Source organism: Rhinatrema bivittatum, chromosome 1 (genome assembly GCF_901001135.1).
Source record: "Rhinatrema bivittatum chromosome 1, aRhiBiv1.1, whole genome shotgun sequence".
NCBI lineage: Eukaryota > Metazoa > Chordata > Amphibia > Gymnophiona > Rhinatrematidae > Rhinatrema > Rhinatrema bivittatum.
Window position 1 is genome coordinate 610,013,558 of NC_042615.1, and position 21,878 is coordinate 610,035,435.

General features: G+C 43.8%; 1 protein-coding gene across 3 annotated transcripts in view; it reads right to left on the bottom strand.

The window, feature by feature from the left end:
* DMXL1 (Dmx like 1) overlaps positions 1-21,878 on the bottom strand; it is a 692,618-nt gene that overhangs the window by 505,812 nt on the left and 164,928 nt on the right. For all 3 annotated transcript variants that reach the window (XM_029570948.1, XM_029570967.1, XM_029570958.1), the window contains exon 7: positions 6,073-6,251. In XM_029570948.1, coding sequence (XP_029426808.1) covers positions 6,073-6,251 — 179 coding nt within the window. The remainder of the gene's footprint in view (positions 1-6,072; positions 6,252-21,878) is intronic.

Below are 21,878 nucleotides of genomic sequence, written 5' to 3' on the forward strand. Positions count from 1 at the left end.
CCTTCCCCTGCTGAGAAACCAGTTAGGGGAGTTCCAAAATCAGGCGCCTCATCTAAGCAGTCTTTACCCAGATCCACATCCAGCTGGGAAGAACCAGTCTTAGTGAAATCAGAGGAAGACAGTTCTCCCTGAGCCTCCAAACAGTGCTGGTACAAATTAGCACTATATCAAAGAGGAAATCACATAAAACAACGTGATCTATAATCGGACGGGTTTACCCTCATAAGCGAGTGACTATTCATATATACCGGGACCGGTGTTTCAAACACTCAAGCACTTGAAAATTTATGTGCAAGCACTCATAAAATAATCACAGGGTATCCCAAGTTCTCTTTTTCTGTTAATTTTTCAATTTTAGAGAGTCCTTCTGTTGCATAACACATCGAGAAAATGCCGTATTGAAATACATATACACTGCTCCTTCTTAATTTTAGCGAAGGTAAGCTTTTTTTGCAGAGTAAACTACTAACACCACTTAGGTATGGAAAAGTCTACTGATCTTATCTTTTCCAACATTATAAACAAACGGCTCCTCAGCCTTGTTCAATCAATGCACCCAACACCGCTGGTGTTTCGAAAAACTTCTTCAGGGGCCTTAAAGTCTGAAAAAGTGTAACGAAAATACATTAGACATTCATGTCATCGATCTTCACAAAACACATTATCCAAAGACTTACGAGTTAGAAAAGACGACGCCAACTCCTATAGCATACGGCATAGAGCAGGATCCGCCATATTGAAGCCGACGTATTTGAGGCTACATACTGCCTCAAAAGTGACCAATCAGAAACAGTCTCAGCAAAACACAAAGAACTGATTGGAACATATGATCCCTAGAGGCTTGTGCATGACCAAGGCTCCCTTTCTTTTCCAAGAAGATGATACATTCATGGCAAAATGGATTTCCATTTTAAACAAGTGCTCCATCGATCTGATGGTTTTGATAGTTGAACGGACTAAGACATCGGTACAGGAAACCACAGAAAGTTTGGATGCACTTCAAGTTACCACTCGAGAAGATTTTTCTAGTGAGCAATGGGATAACATCATTAAGAAGCATGAGACCACTTTGGAAGAATTTCGTACGTCTCTAAAGCAGGCTAAGATAAAAAAACTGCAAAGGGATGAAGAGGATTATTCGACGAACAATGTTTACAAATGGCTTAATAAAGAGGAACAACCGAAACCCCGTCGAGTCACCTTTGAAGATTCAGGAAGCGACAGCTCTGATGCCTCCGATGGTGAGAGTGCACAAAAAAATTACAAAAAGAGCTATTATGCCACCAACACCAGGCCTTTTTTAGGCAGAGGACGGAGGGGTCTTTGGCAACGAGGGAACACGCGATTCCAACAAAAAGATCCGATCTCGCAAGCACATCAAGATTGGCAAGGGCCTCAAACAAGGGCCACGCTCCAAGTCCAAACAGGATCAAATGTAATTAATTTGGCGGATATTACCCTCTCCAAAGATGAAGAGGAGGTATTAAATTTAGGGCTGTCATATGTTCCCTTTAACAATCATGATCCTTTTAAGAGCCGAATATCCCTATATTCATTTGTAAGAAAACTTCAAATTAAGTTATTTTGTTCCACTAATAACATCGTACAGGATGAGGTTTCCATCGTGCGTCCCAAGTCTAAATGGACCCCCTCTGGTCCATTAGATCATCATATAGCAACCTTTCGAGATTTAATGCTACAAGATCTTGCAAAAATAGAATCCACTGTTTTTAAGGACTTCATCAATTTTTCATCTCATATGAAATCAGCTTTAAAGTCGCTGTCTACAAATCATGAGATAATAAAACTTGCCGAAAAAGGGGGCAGCACGGTGATCCAGAATAAAGAAGAATACATACGGACACTTCGGTGTCAATTAGAAGACATCAAATATTTTAAGTTATTAAAAGAGGATCAGACTTCAGCCCTTCAAGATGAAATTGCTTCAGTATTAATGGAATCTAAGACACCATTCATAACTAGGAAAGAACGTCAATTTTTGACTGTATTGCATCCACGTATCCCATTATTATATGGGCTTCCGAAAGTTCATAAAACTTTGGTTAATCCACCATTACGTCCAATTGTTTCCAGTAATGGGTCTCTATTAGAACCTTTGGCCATCTTTTTAGACAAGTTCCTACAGCCATTTGTCAAAACCACACGATCATATGTTCAGGACACCACACATGTTTTGAGAATCTTCTGACGTTGAATTACCTATGGATCATGTACAGCTTGTCTCCATAGATGTTGTTTCATTGTACACAAATGTTTCCCACACTGTGGCATTAGAAGTAGTACGAGATATTTTGATTTCTGCAGTTCATCGCATTCCATCATCATTTTTGCTTAAATTGACTGAATTGGTCCTTAAGCGGAACTATTTTTCATTTGAGGACAACGTTTTTCTCCAAATCCATGGCATTGCCATGGAGTTCGCAGTTGCTCCCACCATCGCCAATCTTGTAATGAATAGGTTAGAGACACAGATGATTTATGAATCCCTTTCTTTTCAGAATATACATCTGTGGATTCGATATATTGATGATTTTTTTTCATTTGGACATCAGATCAACCTGGGCTACAGCAATTTCTGCAATGGTTGAACACCATAGACAGTGATATTAAATTCACATCAATGGTAGACAATCATCGATTATCCTTTTTGGACGTTATGATCGTCAAGAATGGCAACCAACTCCATACCACCCTTTACCGGAAGGATATTGACAGAAATAACCTTTTGAAATATCAGAGCTTTCATCCGAGAGCGTTTAAAAATGGGCTTCCAGCGAGCCAAGTTTTTCGTCTGCGACTTATCTGTTCATCATTACAAGATTTTAAATTTCAAGCACACGAGTTAGCACAACGCTTCTTCGAGAGGCTATCCATTACATCCAGTTCGAACAGCATACAAACAGGCTCTATATTCTCCTAGAGAGGCACTCCTTACATATCAGCCACGTGACAGTGAGCCCCGGGATGTATATGTTTTGCAATTTACCAATCGAGCACCAGAGATCATTAAAAGTATCCATAAACATTGGTACGTACTCCAACTACATCCTGAGTTTAAGGAACCACCTCTTGTCTCATTCCAAAGAGGAAAAAATTTTAAAAACCATTTAGTAAGAGCAGCGCTTCCAATGTCCGTCTCTACACAGCCCGTTGGTTATCACGGAATTTGTGGGCACTGTGATATGTGCCAGTCCGCTATGACAGGTGGGGTCTGGAAAGATTCATTTACAGATTTTGAATACAGTAAGCAATTTTCCACTAATTGTGATTCCCGTGATGTAATGTACCTGATACAATGCTCTTGTCCCTTGTTATACATCGGTCGTACATCAAGACCCATCAGAATACGTTTGAGAGAACACAGAAGTAGATTGAACACATGCAATATGGAAGCTCCTAATGTAAAACATTGTTTGACAGCCTGCCATGAGTTCACAGATCTCTGGTGAACTATTTTGGATCAGGTCTTTGCAACCAGCAGAGGGGGAGACATGAAATCTTTACTGAGTTATAAGGAGCAAAGATGGATCTTTAAATTGGGCTCCGAATTTCCCCACAGCATGAATGAATCCATCGAGTGGACGTCACTCATTTAAAGGGCTGTTTTTTCCAATCAGTTCTTTGTGTTTTTCTGAGACTGTTTCTGATTGGTCACTTGAGGCAGTACGTAGCCTCAAATACGTCAGCTTCAATATGGCGGATCCTGCTCTATGCCGTATGCTATAGGAGTTGGCGTCTTCTTTTCTAACTCGTAAGTCTTTGGATAATGTGTTTTGTGAAGATCGATGACATGAATGTCTAATGTATTTTCGTTACACTTTTTCAGACTTTAAGGCCCCTGGAGAAGTTTTTCGAAACACCAGCGGTGTTGGGTGCATTGATTGAACAAGGCTGAGGAGCCGTTTGTTTATAACGTTTGAAAAGATAAGCAGACTTTTCCATACCTAAGTGGTGTTAGTAGTTTACTCTGCAAAAAAAGCTTACCTTCGCTAAAATTAAGAAGGAGCAGTGTATATGTATTTCAATACGGCATTTTCTCGATGTGTTATGCAACAGAAGGACTCTCTAAAATTGAAAAATTAACAGAAAGAGAACTTGGGATACCCTGTGATTATTTTATGAGTGCTTGCACATAAATTTTCAAGTGCTTGAGTGTTTGAAACACCGGTCCTGGTGTATATGAATAGTCACTCACTTATGAGGGTAAACCCGTCCGATTATAGATCACGTTTTTGTATGTGATTTCCTCTTTGATATAGTGTTATTACATCACATACTTTACCAGTTTTTTTGATTTTTGTGGTACAAATTAGCAGGCACTCCTGGCTGAAACGCCTGAATATGACAAGCAGTGTAAAGAGAAAGATACTTAGGCTTCTTAGGTACAGGCACCATTATGGCCGACAGTGCACTCAGTAGCAGCCAGAAGTGTGCATTAGATTTTTATTTTTATTTTTTTAGACAGGTGCTCAACTAGGTGCCTAGAAATTATGCGTCCAACACTTAGGCGCACACAGTTAGGTGCTTACCTAGGCGGCCAAAAATTAAGCACACAAACAACTTAAGTGCACAGTACCACTTGTGCACATAGGTAAGCACGCGGCCTCTACATGTCACTTAACATTGGCTCACAGACTACAAGGCCCCACTGAGTGCTCAAAAACCAGACAACCTGGATGCCAGCGAGATGCCACCATCTACTGGAGACTGAGAATAATGGCAGGCTGATCTAACTGCAGGAGTAGATATACTGTGACATCAGTTTACTCCATCTCCATGGGCTGGTAGGAATGAATAACCCACTTGTTCTGGATTCATCTGACTGGACGCTAAGAAATTAGATCTTTGTGTTCTTACGTTATTGCCTTCTGTTATATAATTTCAAGTTTTTCTCCTCTTTAGTTTTAGCTCCCCCCACCCCTCCAATTTTATGGTTGGACTATGTTAATGAGATATCTTGTTTCTTTGTATATCTTATCTCCTTTTATTTTTCTGATATTGTGTCTCATGCTATTTCTGATCAAAGTTTATTATTTGTATTCTTGAAAACAATAAAAAGTTAAAAAAAAAAAAAAAAAAGACTGTGTGGGCTTTGCAAAGCAGGGCAGGAAGTCCCACAAAGATCAAGTAACGCTTTCTTGCCTTTTTCTACAGCTATGCAAGAAATACAATCTAGCGCTGATATGGAGTATCACCCCACTTGTGGCCAAATTCATTCTGCTTATCAGAGAACAGTTAATACATTTTCTCTCATGTCTTTTGTCATCAATTTTTAATTAAAATATTGATTCTCAATTTTTATTTTTCAGTTCTCAAAAATTACTAAAAAATTTAAACATGCCTGATACCCATATTTCATACTTTATTGAAACAAAAACAATTGTTTTAGAGACAAGCTTCTACCCATATATCAGAAAACACACTATTTAAGAAAACCAGCACATTTATAAATAAATAAATTTAAAAATACATTTTGACTATTAAAGTGGCTTAGCTCGAAACCTCTTTAAATCCAGGTCTTTTGACATGAAAGAATACGGCAATTATTTAACAAAACATTTTCCTATCCCATAATAGAACAAAAGAAAAATAACCTTAAATAACTACAGAAACTACAAAGTGTTTCAGCCCCAGTGTCCACTACATTAGTTATGCATCTGAAGAAACTGAAAAACAAACATACTATGTAGTCTGGTTTATACAAGGCACCGTTATCAATAGAAGTAGAGCTGTACTAGTTTTTTTTCTAATGGAACTAATTTGTAAAATTAGTTTGCTCCTTCAACATGAGTTTCCCCAGGCCAAAATGTATGGCAAGTGCATTTACTTTTAATACACAAATGAAACAATTGTGTGAATTCTCTGTGTTCTAGCTGCCTACTTCAGTCATGCCTCTTAAGATGGTAAGCATTTACTGATATCCTTACTGTTTGACATATAGATAAGTACCTGGAAGAGTAGTGTAAACACTTGTCCCCAAAAATTAAAGCTATTAAGAAAATTCTACCAAATACCACAAAATTTAAAATATTTTACAGACATCCTACTAACCGTGGCATATATTTACTTGTCTTTCGCCATGAAAATCCATTTACAGCTCGTGGATGAGCTAAATACACAAACGAAAAATCAACTTCCCCTTGTGCTTGTTTTTCTGGACTTGTAACTGGAGGTGTCACAGTTGATTGCCAACTATCAGTATTATACCATACCTTTACCAGGCAGTCATCCTGTGAAAAAAAAGAGAAAAAAAATATTCATAACATGAACAGTCTGGGTTTATACCTTTCCCCAATCTGAATAAAAGCAGTGTTCTTACATTCAATTTAACTGTATATACAAAGGTACTTTTGCGAAGTTACACATCCAAACTATTTTACTCTTGCTTTACAAATCTGGTCACAAGAAATATCTTACAAAATGAAAGAAGTTAGTCAAGTGCAGTTTAGCAGCAGTAGTGGTATACCAGTTTCACTATGTAAACAAGTATTAACAAGTCTTTCTCCCTTGAGGTTTACCTGCACACAGACAAGAACATTAGAAAAAAGGAGGATCCAAAGCAGGGAGGACAACAGAAACGTCATTTCTCACTGGTGTGTGGTTCCATATATACAGAACAAGACCTGTTCAGCAACACACCTTACACATTGGGGGGGGAATGGTTATAGGAGGGGGAATCAGGTTTATAGGCTGCTTTCATATAGGCTCTAACAAATTCTGCTTCCTGTTTGAACTGCTTGTTCAGTTGGAGGAAAAACATTTTTTGCTGCAACTTTGTAACCAAAGTTGTCAATGAGTTGCTGAAGACAAAAAGAAAACCCTAGCAACTAGGCTTGAAGGAAATCACTGGGGAAGGGGAGAGGGATAGACCAGTAGAAGATAAAAGCAAGTTTGCTTACCGTAAACGATGTTTCCGTAGATTGCAGGATGAATTAGCCATGCTGTCACGGGGATCTGTCAATCAGGCCCGGGAGGCGGAGCTTGTCAAAGCAGAGAACAGAGCTTTGCTCTCTGCGGCTGCGCATGTGTTCCCGCGCAGGAAAGTAACGGAATCTCCTCAGTCTGTGGTTAAGCCTTAGTGTAGTCGAAGACTTGGTGACTTGCCAGGGAGGAGGGTGGGTCAGCATGGCTAATTCATCCTGCTATCTACGGAAACATCGTTTACGGTAAGCAAACTTGCTTTTTCCCGTCGATAGCAGGGCTGAATTAGCGATGCTGTCATGGGAGTCCAAAGCTCCCGATCACGTCATCTATGACATATATGGTTGGACGTGATCTTTGACAGTGTGGCAGTCACCGTAGACAGGAGGATAGAGATTGCAGTATTGCTTGCCCTATCTTCGCATCAGTGCTGTTTGTTGATCAAGGCAGTAGTGAGATGTGAAGGTATGAAGCGATGACCATGTAGCTGCCTTGCAAATGTCTATGGGTTGTACACTCTTAAGGTGTGCCAAGGAGGCTGCTACTGCTCTGACTTGGTGAGCTTTAGGAGTAGAATGTAATGTAATTGTAAATTCTGTTTATCATAGCAGAATTTGATGCACTATACTATCCAGCTGCAGATGGTGCGTTTAGCCACTGGTAATCCAGGTGCCTTCGGGTCAAAGGAAACAAAGCGTTGAGAAACACGGGAGTCCGAGTTTGTCCTTTCTTTGTAGTGTGCTAAAGTTCTTTTACAATCTAGTGTGTGCAGTAGTTTTTCCCTATCATTTGCACGAGGTGTAGGGAAAAAGGTGGGTAAATTCCATGGTCTGATTGAGATGGAACTGGGAAACCACTTTTGGAAGGAAGGAAGGAAGGGTGAGTTCGGAGAGCTACCTTTTGGTGATGAAATTGCAAATATGGAGGATAGTGGACCAAGGCTTGCAACTCACTAACTCTTCGTGCTGATGTTACTGCAACTAGGAGTACCACTTTCCATGTGAGGTATTTTATGTGTGCCGAGTCCATTGGTTCAAATGGGGACAGCAAGAGCTGTTCCAGAACTATGTTGAGGTTCCATGGAACTGGAGGTTTAGATACCGGAGGACGAATGTGAGTTAACCCCTTCATGAAACGAGACAGTAATGGGTGATTGGATATAGGAATATCGTTAATTGGTCTATGATAGGCGCCTATGGCGCTGAGGTGAACTCTGATGGATGATGTTGCTAGACCAGCTACATATAGTGTATGAAGATAATCAATGAGCAACTCCGGTGAGCAATCCAATGGTGGTACACCTTTGAAAGTGCACCAGGTAGAGTAACATTTCCATTTGTAGCTATTTGTCCTGGTTGAGAGTTTCCTAGATTCTAACAAAATGAATTGTGCTGAAGTGGAAACTCCTTGTTCTGTCAGAAGGAGCCTCTCAATTTCCACGCTGTCAAGTGTAGAGATGAGTGTAGCGGGTGCAGAAGTGTCCCTTGATGTTGGCAGAGAAGATCTTGGCGATCCGGTAATCGAATTGGATCCATGATGGATAGCCGGAGAAGGAAACTGTACCATGGTTGCCTCGGCCAGGCCAGAGCTATGAGTATCAGTTGAGCTTTGTCTGCTATGCACTTTTGAATTGTTCTTGTTATGAGTGGTATGGGAGGAAAGGCATATAGGAGGCCTGTCGTCCACAGAATGAGGAAGGCATCTTGAGTGATCCTGAATTGGCTTGGTCTTATCGAGCAGAATTTGGGAACTTGAGCATTGATCTTCGTTGCAAAGAGATCCATCGAAGGTGTCCCCCACTGCATGAATATGTCCTGGGCTATTTCTGTATTGAGTGCCCATTCGCGAGGATGAAAGATGCGGCTTAGTCTGTCCGCTCTTGTATTTGCAACTCCTGGCAGGTAAGTTGCTTAGAGATGTATGGAAATTCCGGTGAGCGTGTTCGAAAATTATCAGGGTCTCCTTGCAAAGGGACCATGAACTGGACCCTCCTTGTTTGTTGATGTAAAACATTGTGACTTGGTTGTCCGTGTAGATCATGACCCTGCGTCCTTTCAGGTGGTTTTGGAACACTCGTAATGCATTGCAAATCGCTCTGAGTTCCAATAAATTTATTTGCAGGTTCTGTTCCGAGATCGTCCATACCCCTTGTGTTTTGTAAATCTGGAGGTGTGCACCCCAGCCCTTGGTGAGACGCATCTGTGGGTAAGACTGCATTGTGAGGAGGGGAGCTGAACAATGCTCCTTTGGACAGGGTGGAGTCTAGGAGCCACCATGCTATATCCTTTTTCATTTCAGCGGTCAGCGAAACCTTCTGTGTCAATGGTTGTGAATGTTGTTTCCATTGGCGTTTTAGTCCCCATTGCAGGTGACTCATGTTTAGCCTGGTGTTGGGAACCATGAAAATCACCGCCGCCATGTGGCCCAGGACTACCAACACCTGTCTCGCTGACAGTCTTCTGAGTATGGTTCAATGTATGTAGAAGGTGACAGAAGTGCGATATTCTGTCACCTGGTAGGTATGCCCTGTTGCAAGTAGTGTCCAGGCATGCTCCTATGAACTGTAACTGCTGAGTTGGTTGTAGGTGTGATTTCTGAAAATTGAACACTAATCCTAATTCCTGTAAGCATTGTATCACCCGATGGAGGTGATCTAGTAAGATGTTGGGAGTTGGGCCAATTATGAGCCAATCGTCCAGATATGGAAATATGGTTATACCTTGTTGTCTGAGATGAGCCACCACCACTATCATGCATTTTTCAAACTATGTCCACCTGAGCTTTAATTGACTATCCACAAACTTAGATCACGCATAATAACTTACTAAATACCTGTGTGCGTGATCGGGAGCTTAGGACTCCAATGACAGCATGTCTAATTCAGCCCTGCTATCAACGGGAAAAAGCAAGTTTGCTTACTGTAAACGGTGTTTCCGTAGATAGCAGGATGAATTAGCCATGCTGACCCCGTAGTGAAGATAGTCCAAAGGTTTTTCTGGTGAACAGTAATGGAGGTATTCCCTTTGCAGGACACCAGTATGAGTATCTCTTCCATTTGAAACTATAATTCCTTCGTGTTGATGGTTTTCTTGAGGCAAGAAGTATAGTTTATGAAGAGACATATTTCCTGTTCCGGCAAGAGGAGCCGCTCAATCTCCACGCTGTCAAGTATAGTGATTTGTACATGGGATGGAGCAATGTTTCTCGTTCCTGCGTCAAGAGATCCATGCAATCTGGTAACACTATTGGCTGTGCTATTGATAGGTGCAGGAGGTGGGTATACCGCAGTTGGCGTGGCCACGTTGGCGCTATCAGAATTAATTGCGCTGCTTCGCTTATGCACTTTTGCAACGTTCTTGTAATGGGGGGTATTGGAGAAAACGCATAGTAGGAGGAATGCATCTTGTGCCGTTCGACGAGTGCTGGTCCAGACTGAACCAAAGCGAGGGACCTTCGCATTGAGTTCTGTCGCGAAGAAGTCTATCGTTTGTTATCCCCATTGTTCGAACAGAGTATCCGCTACTTGCTGATTGAGTGACCACTCGTGAGGGTAGAATATACGACTCAGACGGTCGGCTTGAGTGTTGATGGCCCCCGGTAGATACGTCTCTTGAAGGTGTATTGAGACACGTGACGCATGTTCCAGGATTTGTAAGGTTTCCTTGCAGAGGGACCATGAACCGGACCCTCCTTGTTTGTTGATGTAGTACATGGCCACTTGATTGTCGGTGTAGACCATGACTCGCCGGCCTCTTAAGTGCGGAAGGAATGTTTGGAGTGCGTTCTTTGTCACTCTGAGTTCGAGTAGATTGATTTGTAGGTTCTGCTCTTCCGGGGACCAGAGGCCTTGTGTTTGCAGATGGTCCAAATGAGTTCCCAGCCCTTGCAAGAGGCATCAGTGGTAAGAACTATATTGTGGGGGGGTATCGTGAACAATGCTCCCCTCTTGAGCGTTGGCTGCTTGAGCCACCACGTTATATCTTGCAGCATGGATTGAGTCAGCCGCACTCGGGTCGTTAATACTTGAGAATGTTGTTTCCACTGTCACTTGAGTCCCCATTGTAGTCTACACATGTGGAGTCGCATGCTCGGAACTGTATGAATGGCTGCCATGTCGCGCTGAGAGTTGCTTGAACAACCGGGTGGAGCGGAAGAGTAGTCGAATCTCTAGTCTCCGCTCTGTTGGTAGAAAAGCTCTGGTGCTGAGGGTATCCAGACGCACCCCAATGAATTGAAGAGATTGCATCGGTACCAGATTGGATTTTTGATAGTTTACCATAATTCCCAAACATTTTAGGCAGTGTAATGTTTGGTGAAGGTATTCTTTGAGGCTCTGCAGCGAAGACGCTACTATGAGCCAGTCGTCCAGATAAGGAAAGATTTTGATGCCTTTCTGGAGAAGATGTGCCACCACCACTGCCAAGCACTTGGTGAAAACCCTGGGGGCTGCCGAGAAGCCAAAGGGTAGTACTCTGTATTGGAAGCGTCGTTCCCGAAACTGGAAAGAGAGGTACCGCCACGAAGAGTGGTGGATAGGGATATGTGTGTAAGCATCTTTCAGATCTATTGAGCACATCCAGTCCTTGGGTTGAAGAAGTGGTAATATGGTCTTTAGGGATACCATTTTGAACTTTTCCTTGATTAGGTGTTTGTTCAGCTCCCGTAGATCCAAAATTGGTCGTTGTCCCCCTGTTTTCTTGGGAATCAGGAAATAAGGTGAATAAAATCCCTTGTGTCGAGCATGGATAGGAATTCGTTGGATTGCTCATTGTTGAAGTAGGGACGAAATTTCCTGTGTTAATTGCTTTTGATGACCTGGAATTCAATTGGGAACTGGGTGGGGTAGATTGTGTTTGTTACGGAAATGAAGTTGATAGCCCTGTCGTATAATTTCTAGAACCCTTATGTCTGTACCACTGCACCCTCCCCGGAGGGTGCAGTGGTAATACCACCGCCATCATCACTACCACTGCACCCTCCCCGGAGGGTGCAGTGGTAGTGATGATGGCGGTGGTATTAAAAAGATGAGGCAGGTTTGTCCGTCTGCTGAGGCTGTTGTGCCGGTGTTCTCTGTTGTCTTTCCCTGCCCCTCCTCGCCTGCAAAGGTGGTGGTGCTGTCCTTTGCGGTGGGTTGTAAGGAGTAGAGCAAAACTGTTGATATTGCCTATAGGGACGCTGCTGATATTGTTGTCTGCAGTTGGCAGAGTAATATCTGCATTGTGTGCCAAAGGATGAGGAATGTGTCAACGATTGGACAGCTATTGCCTGGTCTTTCAAGTTCGCAACCGTTTCTTGGAACTTGTCTCCAAAAAGATTGTCGTCCTTGCATGGTAAGTTCGCTAGACGCTCATAAAGGTCTTCTCTAATGGCGTTGGAGCGGAGCCAGGCCATTCGGCGGGCAGCAATGGCCGATGAGGATGTATGAGTCAACAACTCGAACGACTTGTACACCGTCCGGAGAAGATGTCGAATGCCTTCCTCAAGGTCCTATATCGGCTGAGTTATGGCTGGCACCTCCGAAGCAGGTAGAGCTGCCTTCAATGTCTGCAGATTCTCATACAGATATTGGACCAAGTAGAATTGATGTTGACTGATTCTGGAGAACAGCATAGGACAATTGATATGACCTTTTCCCGAACTCATCCAGGATTCGTTGGTCTAGTTAGTATAGCTGTGTTTAAAAAAGGATTGGATAAGTTCTTGGAGGAGAAGTCCATTATCTGCTATTAATTAAGTTGACTTAGAAAATAGCCACTGGTATTACTAGCAATGGTAACATGGGATAGACTTAGATTTTGGGTACTTGCCAGGTTCTTATGGCCTGGATTGGCCACTGTTGGAAACAGGATGCTGGGCTTGATGGACCCTTGGTCTGACCCAGTATGGCATTTTGTGTTTCTTATGTTCACTGGAGGTGTTGACGCATGCAGTCTAGATCGATTGGCTCGCTGCATTGCAGATTCCACAACTAACTAAGAGTGGGGCAGTTATGTCATAGAATACAATTTTGACTTCTGCATTCAAAATTTGAGGTCTGTCTTTTTGGAGACCGGTGGGATAGTATATGGCGTCTCCCACGATTTTTCAAGCACCGAATCCAATACATTGTGGAATGGTTAAGGAAGCGGGTTCAGCTGGAACGCCAAATATCTTAAGTAGGCCGAGCGTTTCCGCCATAGGGTCCTGTAATTTTTAGACCTGTAGGTTAAGTACTTTCCCCATCTTGTCCAGGAACTTGGGATATGATAGGTCTTCTGGGGGAGAGTAAGGTTCAGGTGTATCCTCCGGAGGATCAGAAGGGTACCCCGTTGATGATGTGGGTGATGATGGCGGGGAATCCGAGTCTGTCCTTATCAGGGAGTGTTCCCTGTTTGACTTTCCGGGTGTTTGGGGTGACAGTCCCGGTGGAGAAGGGTTCCGTACCCGCTATGGTGAGGATTCTTGTTGAGGTGAAGGTGGCAAGGTACTCACCAGGGAGAAGGGAAGTTGAAACGAGGATTGCAGCGTTTCAAAGAGTCCCGATAGGGCTGACGACAACTGAAAGAATGCCTCCTTGGTTTGTGGCGGCATCCATGGTTTGCCTTGTGTATCCCCATGAAGTGGCGACGGGTCTTCCTCACTTACGCCCGTTCTCCTCAGTTTCTTGACTGTGGTGGGGGTGATGTGACCATCCTTTCTTGAGGAGACCTTGATGAATGATGAATTGACTTACCTCGGGGAGGAGGAGGAGGATAAGGACGTGAGTCTAACGTAGTCCTCTTCCGATTGTAGTCCCGATGTGCGCATCTCACTTCTGGGAGACAGGGATTGGTCCGAGAATCATGAGCTATGGAGTCTCGTGGGGGGAGGGTGCGAAGTAAGAACTCCTCCTCTCTCCGAGGATGTTGAAGACTGTAGGCCGCTGCCAGTAGGTTTTGCTATTTTATGGCTCTGTCTGTTCTCACTCTCTGAGTGGGTTATCCCTCTCAGGATCTGAGTTGAGGTATGTGGTGAAGTTTTTTTTGGTGTAGGCACTAGGCGTGCCTGTTTGGACTTTCCATGTGTCGATTTTGACGTATGTGGTGTTGGTGAGGGAATGTGTGTCACCGGTATCGGTTGTTGCGTCTGAGTCAACACTCCCTGCATCGACTTCGTTGCTTCCTGCGTTGATGCCGACACTCCTTGCGTCAACTTCGATGCTTCCATCGTCGACCGGGTGCTTCCAGCGTCTGCTCCAAGTCCTTTTGCAGCGCCATCGACACTCTATGCATTGGCTTTGCTTTCATATGCGTCGGCCTTTTATGTTTTGACACAGGTTCCCTTGACGGCGTCGATCCGGAGTGTGCCGATCTCTGCATCAATGGAGTGGATTGTTTCGGTCGGGTCCCCGACTCATGTCGCGATGGCTTCGACGCCAACGACACAGATCTACTGGAGTCCTCCTCTCCTCGCGGCCTCGGCTCTTGCAATCGCCAGTGTAATGAATGCCTTGACTCCGGGCTCTATCTCCACCCACCGATCCTCCAGTCCTGGAGGTGGAGGGCTCCACGGATGCTGCTCTTTTTACCTTTGGGGTCTTCTGGTGACGAGTGCGCCTCCGAAGGTGGGGCATGGGACCCCGATTGCGCTTCCCTGAGGGCCTGAACCTTATGGGCCCTCTGACGTCTGGCTCACGGCAACATCCTGCCGCAATCCTTACATGCGGCCTGCTGATGATCAGGCCCAAGACAACGGTAGCAGTTATGTCCATCAGTGATGGACATGATTCTGCCGCAACCACAGGGTTTGAACCTCGGAAGCCTCGGAGCTGGTTTTTGTGACATTTTCTTCTGTTTTTAAAACTAGGTCTGAGGAGAAACTAGCTCCACGCGTGGAAAAAACAGACTGAGGAAAGTGTTTTTCTGCGCAGGAGACACGCACAGCCGCACAGAGAAAAGCTCTGTATTCTACTCAGAAGCTCCACCTCTTGGGCCCTGATGGACAGTTCCCATGACAGCATGGCTAATTTAGCCCTGCTACCAACGGGAAAAATACATCTTTACAAGAGAAATTGCCACGGAAAAGGGAGAGGTAAGGAGCATGTATGCCTGCAATTGGTTAGAAGTTATGTGGTATCAAAGTCCCAGACAGCAATCAGAAGAAAATATACTTAAGCTTATAAGTAGTAGCTAGGGTTAGCTGCTGGATGTGCAAGGATAACTTTAAGCAGCTTAGCTAGATCCCCAAAAGACTTTATACCACAAACAGACAGGTATGGATCAGAACAGACTCCAATGATTGATGAGTATGAATCAATATATTGCATATAACTCCTGGGTAAAGAGCAAATTGAAGCACTTAACTTGCAGAGGAATATATAAAGCATAGAATTTGTTTATTTTTGTTGGATGAGCTGAAAGGAACAGAGAGAGAGTCGTTCTTTTTCAGAGTCCCCCTCGCCCGAGTCTTTCAGGTTTCTATGAACATTGGCTTATATAAATGAGGACGTATAAGGCAAGTGTTCTGTTCTTTTTTTCTTTGATTAATATTCTCTCTTTATTTCAGTTTCCTATTTACCTGTATTGATTTGTGTACAGCTTACTTTGATACTGTAGTCAATTTTAATATTACTTATTTTTGCTGATTATGCATTTACATTTACTAAAGATTTGTGTTTGCATTTATTTCTGTGCGTTCTATGACATAATATACCTCTCATGACCACCGTGGATGATTAATTTAAGGTAAGTACTGTGAGGTGAGCAGAATTTATAGTTATCAGAATTACATTATCTATGTTTAAGAATGTAAGCTTTATTTTTTCCCGCTTGCTTTTCTATACACTTTTCTGTGCCTGCAGTTTGACTATATTCCTTTTCCTGTACTGCCAAAGTTACTGTGCTTCAAAAAAAACCTTGTCCCTCTAGATACAGTATATTAAACTGGATTTTTTTTTCACTTTACAGTCTGCTTCCTCAAATATTGCATTTCAACCTCATTTTTAAAAAAATCTGAATTTAGAATTTGCAAAAATCAGCACTTTTTGGATAAAGAAGGTAGGTACATTTTAAATGCCTGAATATGTAAAAGGTGCTTATACTTAACATTTATGCTCCCAAAATTGGGATAGAAAACATCAAAATGTATTTTTCCAAATTACAAAAAGAACCAGAAGTGAAGTGGTAATTGAGAGGAATATTGACTATATACTACATAGTAAAGATAATACTGTACAACCTTAAATTTAAGCTTCCCACTCGGTTGAGTGACTGGCATATGATGGCTTGCGCAGTACACAGGAAACATATAGAGAACCAGGCTAGACTTTCTAGTCTTGTCATAAAATTAACAGATAGTTTTGTGTAAAAAAAAAAAAAAAAAAAGGCAGCATATAGTAACATCGTGCAACATTAAGAACATAAGAAATTGCCATGCTCGGTCAGACCAAGGGTCCATCAAGCCCAGCATCCTGTTTCCAACAGAGGCCAAACCAGGTCACAAGAACCTGGTAAGTACCCAAACACCTAGAAGATCCCATGCTAATGATGCCAGTAATAGCAGAGGCCATTCCCTAAGTCAACTTGATTAATAGCAGTTAATGGACTTCTCCAAGAACTTATCCAAACCTTTTTTAAACCCAGCTACACTAACTGCACTAACCACATCCTCTGGCAACAAATTCCAGAGCTTAATTGTGCACTGAGTGAAAAAGAATTTTCTCTGATTAGTCTTAAATGTACTACTTGCTAACGTCATGGAGTGCCCCTAGTGCTTCTATTATCCGAAAGTGTAAAGGAAAATTGGTTCTACCTGCTAATTTTTATTCCTGTAATACTACAGATCAGTCCAGACTAGTGGTCCTTGCATTCCCACCAGCAGATTGAGTCAGCAGATGGAGTCAGAGAACATTAGAACCCCGGGCACCGCCACACAACGCCAAATTAGTTTCCAACCAATTCACACGGTTTACTACAGAGGGGCAAGCTAACAATTTTCTGCTACAGTAAAACATAACTGAGCTGAGAGAAAGCAGAGTTACTTACCTGTAACAGGTGTTCTTCCCAGGACAGCAGGATGTTAGTCCTCACAGAACACTTTTGTCAAAGTTTCTAGAACTTTGACTTGGCATACTGAGCATGCCCAGCATGCCACCAACCCTGCATCCAGCAGGGGAGGGTCCCCCTTCAGTCTCGTTTATAGTAAAAGTACGAGCAAAAAATAAAATAAGAAATCTTAAGCGAGCCCAACTCTGCAGGGTGGCGGGCGGGTTTCGTGAGGACTAACATCCTGCTGTCCTATGAGAACACCTGTTACAAGTAAGCAACTCTGCTTTCTCACAGGACAAGCAGGATGGCAGTTCTCACATATGGGCAAACAGTGAGCTGAGGATGCCCGAATAAATGTACCAAAAGCACCCAATGACGTGCAACAGGCACAACAACAGGGGTGGGTTTGGTTAAGAGGGCAGCCTGAAATTTTCAGTGGGTCGCTCGAAGGAAGTTGGGTTATTAAGCTGAAAATAAATTGCGCAGAACAGACTGGCCAAAAATGGAATCTTGCCTGCCAGCCTTGTCCAGGCAATAATGAGCTGCAAAGGTATAGAGAGAACTCCATGTAGCAGCCTTACAGGTAGGAGGCACAGAATGGAGGTGTGCTACTTATGTTGCCATGGCTCTTATAGAGTGCGCTTTCACACGTTCCTGTAGCGGAAGGCAAGGCTTGCTTGTTGGTAGCAGAAGGAAATACAGTCCGCTAGCCAAGATGATAGGGTCTGCTTGCCCACCAGAGTTCCTAGTTTGGTTTTATAGAAGGAGACAAAAAGCTGGGTGGATTTCCTTTGGGCTGCCGTGCATTCCAAAGGAATGTAGCGCTCACTCACCTGGATGCGAGTGGGGTTTTGGAAAGAAAGTAGGTAGTATAATGGATTGGTTCAAGTGAAACTCAGATACTACATTTTGTAAAAAGTTAGGATGAGTACGAAGCTCCACTCTGTCATGGAGAAATTTTGTGTAAGGTGGGTAAGTTACTAATGCCTGTAGCTCACTAACTCTGCGAGCTGACGTTATAGCTAGGAGAAAGAGCATTTTCCAAGTGAGAACGCAGCTTGCAGGAGTTGAGAGGCTCAAATGGAGGTTTCATGAGCTGTGCTAATATCACGTTGAGGTCTCAAACAGGGGCCGGAGGGCAAAGTGGGTGTTTTAGATGTAGTAAACCCATCAAAGCACGCCACTAAGGGTTGTGTCGATATCGAGACATCCCTTATACCTTTATGGAAAGCGGCTACCGCACTGACATGAACTCTAATGAAGGAAGTTTGTAGACCAGACTCTGACAGGTACCAGAGGTAATTCTAGGAACTTCTTTGTGCGGCAAGTAAAGGGATCTATTTCCTTTGATGTGCACCATAAGGAAAACCTTTTCCATTTGAAATCATAAGATTTCCTAGTAGAAGGCTTTCGTGAAGCACGAGGACTTAGGAGACAGAGTCCGAGAGGTTTAGTGGTTGTAATATTAGCCTTTCAACATTCAGGCTGTCAGGGACAGGGCCTGGAGGTTTGGATGACGCAGCTGCCCATTGTTCCGAGTTATCAGCAACGGATCCACTCCCAGGCGAATAAGAGGATGGACTGAGAGGTCGCGTAGGATGGGAAACCAAACCTGACATGGCCAGAAAGGGGCTATGAGAATCATTAAACCCTTGTCCTGCCGTATCTTCACGAGAGTCTTGCTGATGAGTGGAAGTGGAGGGTATGCATATAGGAGACCCTTGGACCACAAGAGGGCAAAAGCATCCCTTGGTGGTGTCCTGTAGCTGCGATGCAGTGAGCAGAAGTTCTCTACTTTGCGGTTGTAAATTGACGCAAAGAGATCCATGTGCGGATAACCTCAGCACTGGAAGAGTTTCTGTACTATAGTGGGGTTTAGGGACCATTCATGGGGATGAAAGGTCAGGCTCAACTTGACCGCAACTATATTGTCCACACCTGCCAGGTAGGCCTCTCTCAGGAACAGAGTGGGAGAGAGCCCCAGGCCCATATCTGTGCTACTTCCTGACATAGCAGATACAAGCCTGTTCCACCCTGTTTGTTGATGTACCACATCGCTACCTAGTTGTCTATTTGGACCAGGATTGTTTTGTTGGATAGGCAATTCCGAAAAGCCATAAGGGCATACCTTATTGCTCTGATCTCCAGAAAATTTATCTGATGTGATTCTGCTGCAAACCAGGTTCCCTGAGTTTGCAGGCTGTTGATATGGGCACCTCAACTGAGGTTGGATGCATCCGTTGTCAGTGTGATTTGAGGTTCTGGGGATTGAAAAGATTCAAAAGATTGGACTCTTGAATCCACCAAGCTAGCAAGACTGAGCTGCCTGGTGACATGGACAATGCTGGACATCGGATGGTGGGCTTGAGCCCACTGGGACTTTAGGGTCCATTGTGTTACTCTCATGGCTAGACGAGCCATTGGAGTAACATGAACCGAGGATGCCATGTGACCCAACAAGGTTAGTGAATGACGAGCCATTGTGAATCGATGAGTCCGCACTGATTTCGCAAAGGTTGAAATAGTGTGCGCACGATCCCTTGGGAGAAAAGCTTTTGCCTGTATGGTGTTTAAGTCCGCTCCAATAAAGGAAAGGATCTGTGATGGAATCAGATTGGATTTTGGATAGTTTACTAGAAACCTGAATGATAGTAGTAGCTGTAGGGTTAGATATAAAGAAATCAGGACCTCATAAAAACATAACATAAGAAATTGCCATGCTGGGTCAGACCAAGGGTCCATCAAGCCCAGCATCCTGTTTTCCTCAGAGGCCAAACCAGGCCACAAGAACCTGGCAATTACCCAAACACTAAAAAGATCCCATGCTACTGATGTAATTAATAGCAGTGGCTATTCCCTAAGTAAACTTGTTTAATAGCAGTTAATGGACTTCTCCTCCAAGAACTTCTCCTCCTTCTCAGATGGGGCCCTTAGCAATCAATCGTCCAGGTAAGGGTAGACATGAATGTTCTGTCATCTTAAGTACACTGCTACTACTGCCAGGCACTTTGTAAAGACTCGAGGCGCTGATGACAGGCCGAATGGGAACGCTCGATACTGGAAGTGTCTGTGTCAGACTAAGAAACTGAGGTATTTTCGATGAGACTGTTATCGCTATATATATATATATATATATATATATATACACACACACGCTATATTGTAGGACTAGAGAGTAAAGCCAATCTCCCTTTTGAAGAAGAGGGAGTAGGGAGCCCAAGGTTACCATCCTGAACTTTTCCTTCTGTAGATGTTTGTTTAAGGCACGAAGATCCAATATTGGACGAATGCCTCCTGATTTTTTTTTTGGTATTAGGAAATATCGAGAATAGAACCCTTGTTTCCGTTGTGGAGGGGGCACTGGTTCTATTGCCCTGGATCGTAGGAGGGTTGTTAGTTCCTCTTCTAGAATCGGTGAATGGTCGGGTAAACCCCACCCCGGCCAAGGTGGGGAGTCCTATGGCACTGAAAGGAAGTTGAGATGGTAACCTTAAGCCACTACAGAGAGGACCCATTGATCCGTAGTGATTGTGTGCCAGGTGGTGGTGAAGTGGCACAAGTGGCTGGCCACTGGCAGAGATGTAGTGGAAGTTGAAGGTTGCTCTCTTGCTGGGAGTCAAAACCCCAAAGTAGGGCCAGGCTGCAGAGCTGGTTGGGCTTTCTGGGGCCTGGACTGACGGGCTTGACCTTTCTGGTATGGCCTGGTTGGGCGGCTATGAGATGGGGAAGGATAATACCTACGAGCTTTATAGGCAGTCCTCTTAGCCTCCCTTCTGAACGGCCATTTTGAAGTAGAAGGAAAGTCAGATGGTACAGACGAGAGCTGGCGCAAGGTCTCGTGATAGTCCTTGAGCTGTGTGTCAGTCTCCTGAATCTCATCTCTGAAGAGATCACCACCTGTACAGGGAAGGTTCGCCAACCTCTCCTGAACTTCCGGTCGTAAGTCCGATGACTTCAACCATGCCCATCTTCTTGCATTTATCCCCACTGCAGACATTCTAGAAGCTGTGTCGAAGATGTTGTATGCAGCACAGACCTTGTGCTTGCCAACGTCAAGGCCCTTCTTGAGGAAGGCATTAAGCTGCTCCTGAAATCCTTCTGGAAGACACTCCGAGAAGTCTTGCATCTGCTTGAAGAGGTTTCTGTTGTACTGCATCATGTACAGCTGGTAAGCAGCTACATGTGAAATTAGCATGGAGACATGGAACACTCTTCGTCCCAGGGCATCCAGAAACCTCTGTTCCTTCTCAGGAGGTGTAGAAGAATATGGCCTAGATCTTCTTGCCTTCTTCTGGGCAGATTCCACCACCACAGAATGGTGCGACAGCTAGGTCTTCTGGAACCCAGGAGCTGATTGCACTAGGTAGGTGGCATCTGTCTTCTGGTTCACTGGAGGCACTGTACCTGGGTGCTCCCAGGTTCGTTGTAATAGTTCCTGGAGGATCTCGTGAACTGGATTAGACATCACCTCCTTAGGGGCATCCACAAACTGGAGGACTTCAAGCATCTTGTGTCTAGACAGATACATCTTCTTCTGTTTGTAGCTTAAAGGGAATGGTTTCTGACATTTCCTTTATAAAGCTAAAAATGATAGGTCCTCTGGAGTTGAAAGTCTTCTCTCATTAGGAGGAGAATGCTCCGAGGGAATGTCATCAGTATCATCAGACCAGGGCTGGTATGGTTGATCTCCTGCATAGAGTGGGCCTCCTGATGGAAAGAAGAGGCCTATCCCACTTGGATCCTGTCATGGCACCGAGGGAATCGGTGGAGGCATAGAGGGTACCGGTGGAGGCACTGACAAGGGTCAATGCGGCACCGAAGCCGGGAGAGGCACCAAGGGAATTGGCAATCTCGATGGACGTGTCGGTGGAACAACTCCTGATGGTCCTGGAACCGAATCAGATAATGTTGATTCCTCATTCTCCAATGATA